At 39.7% G+C, this 4,325-nt stretch overlaps 1 protein-coding gene across 1 annotated transcript; it reads left to right on the plus strand.

The window, feature by feature from the left end:
• Positions 1 to 214: 214 nt before the first annotated feature.
• On the plus strand, positions 215 to 1,585 carry LOC121746758 (3-oxoacyl-[acyl-carrier-protein] reductase FabG-like). Its single transcript, XM_042140687.1, has 3 exons — positions 215 to 593; positions 867 to 1,102; positions 1,176 to 1,585. The coding sequence occupies exons 1-3, from the start codon at positions 263 to 265 to the stop codon at positions 1,452 to 1,454; spliced, it is 846 nt and encodes a 281-aa protein (XP_041996621.1). The 5' UTR covers positions 215 to 262; the 3' UTR covers positions 1,455 to 1,585.
• Positions 1,586 to 4,325: the final 2,740 nt, after the last annotated feature.

The raw sequence follows: 4,325 nt of genomic DNA on the forward strand, positions 1-4,325 counted from the left end.
ATTTAATTTCGATTGATTGGTTAATATTACTACATTTTTCTGGCTCCGAGTAAAAAAGAATTGAAGTCTCCACATTGAACACGCCAAATTAATTGAAACTATAAAAATTTTCATTTACTAGTACAAATTAATTTGACTACGAAACGACACCGTAGTCATATTGTGTCTATAAATACCACCACTCAAAACCACAGCCACCACAAAACTCGCGCACTCTTGGACAAGAAAAAGATACTACTATATCTCATCCTCGTACGGAAACATGGCGACTGAGATCCCACAGCAATTGGAGCCGTGGTCTCACCTCACCGGCAAAACCGTCATGGTCACCGGTGCTTCCTCCGGCCTCGGCCTCGAATTCTGCCTTGACCTCGCCAAGGCTGGCTGCAGAGTCGTGGCCGCAGCCCGTAGAACCGACCGCCTCAAGTCCCTTTGCGATCAAATCAACGCAATGAACGACGGCGGCCCTTGTCGAGCTATCGCGGTGGCTCTCGATGTCACCTCTGATGGCCCCACCATTGCAGCCAGCGTCGACCGAGCTTGGGCCGCCTTCGGTTCAATTGATGCTTTAATTAACAATGCTGGTGTTAGAGGTATATTTTTTTTCTAACAACGAAGAGAAATCAAATACTACTATCTATGCAAGTCGAACCCAATACCTCATACATAAAGTAACTAATAGTATATTTAAAGACTGGGGATTCGAACTTAAGACCTTTAACATACCATCTATACGATAATTTAATACTTTTATATTTGTAAGTTGAATAATTTTTGAAAAATGTGGGAGACTAGTTAGTAAGTTAAATTATTATATAGTTGCACTTATGTTTGAAGTGAATGTGACAAAGCTATACTATATATAGGGCAAGTGAGATCATCTATAGATCTCGAGGAAGAGGAATGGAACAGTGTGGTGAAAACAAACTTGAGTGGGTCTTGGTTGGTGTCCAAGTACGTCGGCGAACGGATGCGTCGTGGCGGCAGCACAGCCGGTGGCTCAATCATCAACATCTCATCGATTTCCGGCCTAAATCGACCAACGTTTCGCGGTGGTGTTGCCTACGGTGCTTCTAAAGCTGGCCTCGACTCCATGACCAAGGTACACTAATAAAAACATTCTCTATATGCCCATATTTGTAATGAGGTTATTAATGATTGTATATTTATGACAGAGTATGGCCATAGAATTGGGAGATTATAATATCAGGGTGAACTCAATCGCTCCAGGAATGTTTAAATCTGAAATAACAGAAGATCTACTTAGGAAAAATTGGCTGAAAAATGTTGCAGAGAAATCAGTTCCATTAAAGACATTTGGGACATCAGATCCAGCGCTAACAACTCTAATTCGTTACCTAATTCATGACTCCTCTAGTTATGTTTCAGGCAATGTTTTTATTGTCGATGCTGGTTACACCCTCCCAGGCTTTCCAATTTTCTCCTCTCTTTAGAGCTTCAAAATTAACTATGTACTACTTCGTTTATAAGTATTGGCCATTGAGTAATTACATTTTCCTTTTGTATGGAAGATCAGAACTGCATTTTGATTGCTTATAAAAAGAAGGTTTGCGCAAAGCTGTAATAACCGCTCTTTTCGCCTTTGTCAAATTAAACATTGAACCCTCTTATCTCGTTTCTTCGAATAGAACTCACTATTTTTTAACTTGAGGTTACAAGTTCACAAAAACGAAGAGAATACGAAATAAACAAGTAAATTAAAACAATTGATTGAATAAAACAAAAGATGTATAGAACAAGCACCGGAAAAGAAGGACGATGATACTTGTTTTCCAAACTAAAGGTGCTCGATGAAAATAGTATATTATCAACTCTTAAAAATGTATTACACTTTATTCGAGAATGGAACGAAAGGGAAACTTGGAAAGAAAATACTATCCTATTAGACCATTAGCGGTGGGGCACCCTAAGGCGCGCCCTATGGCGGGCCACGTCATCAGTTTTATCCTCCTACCACCACCTGCAGTGGGCCGCCCTAAAGCGCGCCCTATGGCGCGCCATATCATCAATTTTGTAATATTTACAAAATACATACGAATTAAAAAAAAACTAAAATACATTTAAAATACAAATTTTAAAAACTTCATTTATTTAATAAAAATTAATACATTACAATGCGAAATAATAAAAAACGCAAAATCAGCGACGGCGGTTACGAGCCCACACTTCTTCAATCATGTCGCTCATGAGCTGCGCATGCTCCTGTTGGTTGCGCATTGAGGCCTGCCTAGATAAAACCTCATTGAAACCTAACTGTAACCCTCTAGCGGGTGTCTCGGTCGATGTGCCGGCAGAGCTAGATGCACAGTCGGGCCCCAACGTGGTTGATCGGCAAAATAGTCTTCAACCAGACGCCTGTGAGCTTCCCCGTGGTTGCGTCGGACATACGTCCTAGGTCAAATAGGACGATGGACTTGCTCAGCCGCCGCTGCAGCCGCCGCCTTCTCGCGCTGCATTTGCGAATAGCATGCCGCCATGGCCTCTTCAACGGCTGCATCTAATGCTTCGTCAATCGAACGACCGGAATTAGACAAACTAGAACTATTGGTGTCTTCGCCGGGATTCATTTTCGTTGGATGTTGAGAGAGAATATGTTGAGAGATAGTCGATATGTTCGTATGCACAACTGAATGAGAAACGAGATTTATATAAAAAACGAAACCGCGTGCCATCGTCCGCGGCCTTCACAATGGGGCGGACGATGGCCATCGTCCGCTGCGTCCGCAATGAGGCGGACGATGGCCATCGTCCGCGGATTAAGTCGCGCCCGAAGCATAGGCCGCGACTATCGTCCGCGGCCTATGCCACACACCCACAGTGGGGGCGGACGATGAATGGCGCGGACGATGCGCGCCATCGGGCGTGCCATCGTCCGCCCATTGCGGATGGTCTTACGAACCATGGATACAAATAGGTTGAATAAGCCCTTCTTGAATAAATATCCAAGCACGTATGAACCTTCGGATACTTTTTTATTCAATGTTTGTTCAGTTACTTTTTTTTTTACCTACAAAATGCAATGTAGAAGTTTTGTTCATCAATAGTAATATTCTCCCAACACACGAAAATTAGTTATTACCTCATGAATGTAGGAGATGAAAAAATTGACATATACAATAAATTTTTTATTTTAATGATAATCATATAAAATAAATGACATTTTAGCTATTTGCATGAGACTTAAACTCCTCTTTTTAAATGATAATCATATAAAATAAATGATATGTTGAGCTATTTGCATTAGGCTTAAACTCCTCTTTTGCATGTGAGCTCCCGAAGCGAACACTAACTCTTCCATTCTAAACAAATAGTCTCATTAAAAATCGTGTCGTCTATAAATTAGACTATTTTTTGTAGACAGAGAAGGTATTTAGTAAGGGTCTTCGCAAAAGACCTCAAAATGGGGCTGGCGCATTTTGGAGCCATATTACAAGACACTTTTTCTTGCGGCAGATGAAAAAAACAGTTGCATTTGCAGCTGCCGTCCGACCTTGCGCCTGTTTTTAAATCATACAGTATATTAGTATTTAAATCTAAGTTATTTATTTTCTAAATCAAAAATTAAAAAAACAAAATATGAAAATTAGTGAAATAAGTTAGCGGCTAAAATTAGGGCTAAAAATGAGGCTGCCTGCCTTATTACCGGTGTTGCGAATGAAATTAAAATTGCTGATGTGTCAGGAAACAATGGATTGTCACTGATTTTGAGATCATTACAGCCCAAAGAGGTAGAAATTGTTGGGCGTATGTATATCACAAAAAGTTATATCAAAACTCAAGATAATGAGACTCTGATTAAAAGCCCCTCTCCCAAACTAATTAAAGCAACTTCTATTGCAGGATGAATTTGAAATTCCAAGCTAAACTCTACTTTAATCCGATCAATCAAGTTCGGAGTTCCTCTACATATTTTCTTAACACAATCTCATTCCGAGGATTTAATAAATTTTAGACAACATAAATCTATATTACTTTTCACTACTCAAGAACTCTGCATTGCAAATCTTTGTTGTATTACCAAATTTACACATCTAGCATAATCGATTTTAGATATACTAGTATAGCACAAAGTCTACACATGTTATTTTCTTAGTTATTTTTTAGATGGTAGTAGTAAATGTTGCCTTGCGTGAAATAAAAGAATTTTTTTAAGGGAGCTAGGTTGACTAGGGTTGAGAATCTACCCTATCAATGAACAACCTGACGTGGCCTACTTATTTACCATAGCAAATCAAAAGAGAGAATCAATTAGAGCTTCCCTCCCATAGTATGTATGTCCGGGTGCATTATAATGTTTTTTTTAA

Source organism: Salvia splendens, chromosome 9, assembly GCF_004379255.2.
Source record: "Salvia splendens isolate huo1 chromosome 9, SspV2, whole genome shotgun sequence".
Lineage (NCBI taxonomy): Eukaryota > Viridiplantae > Streptophyta > Magnoliopsida > Lamiales > Lamiaceae > Salvia > Salvia splendens.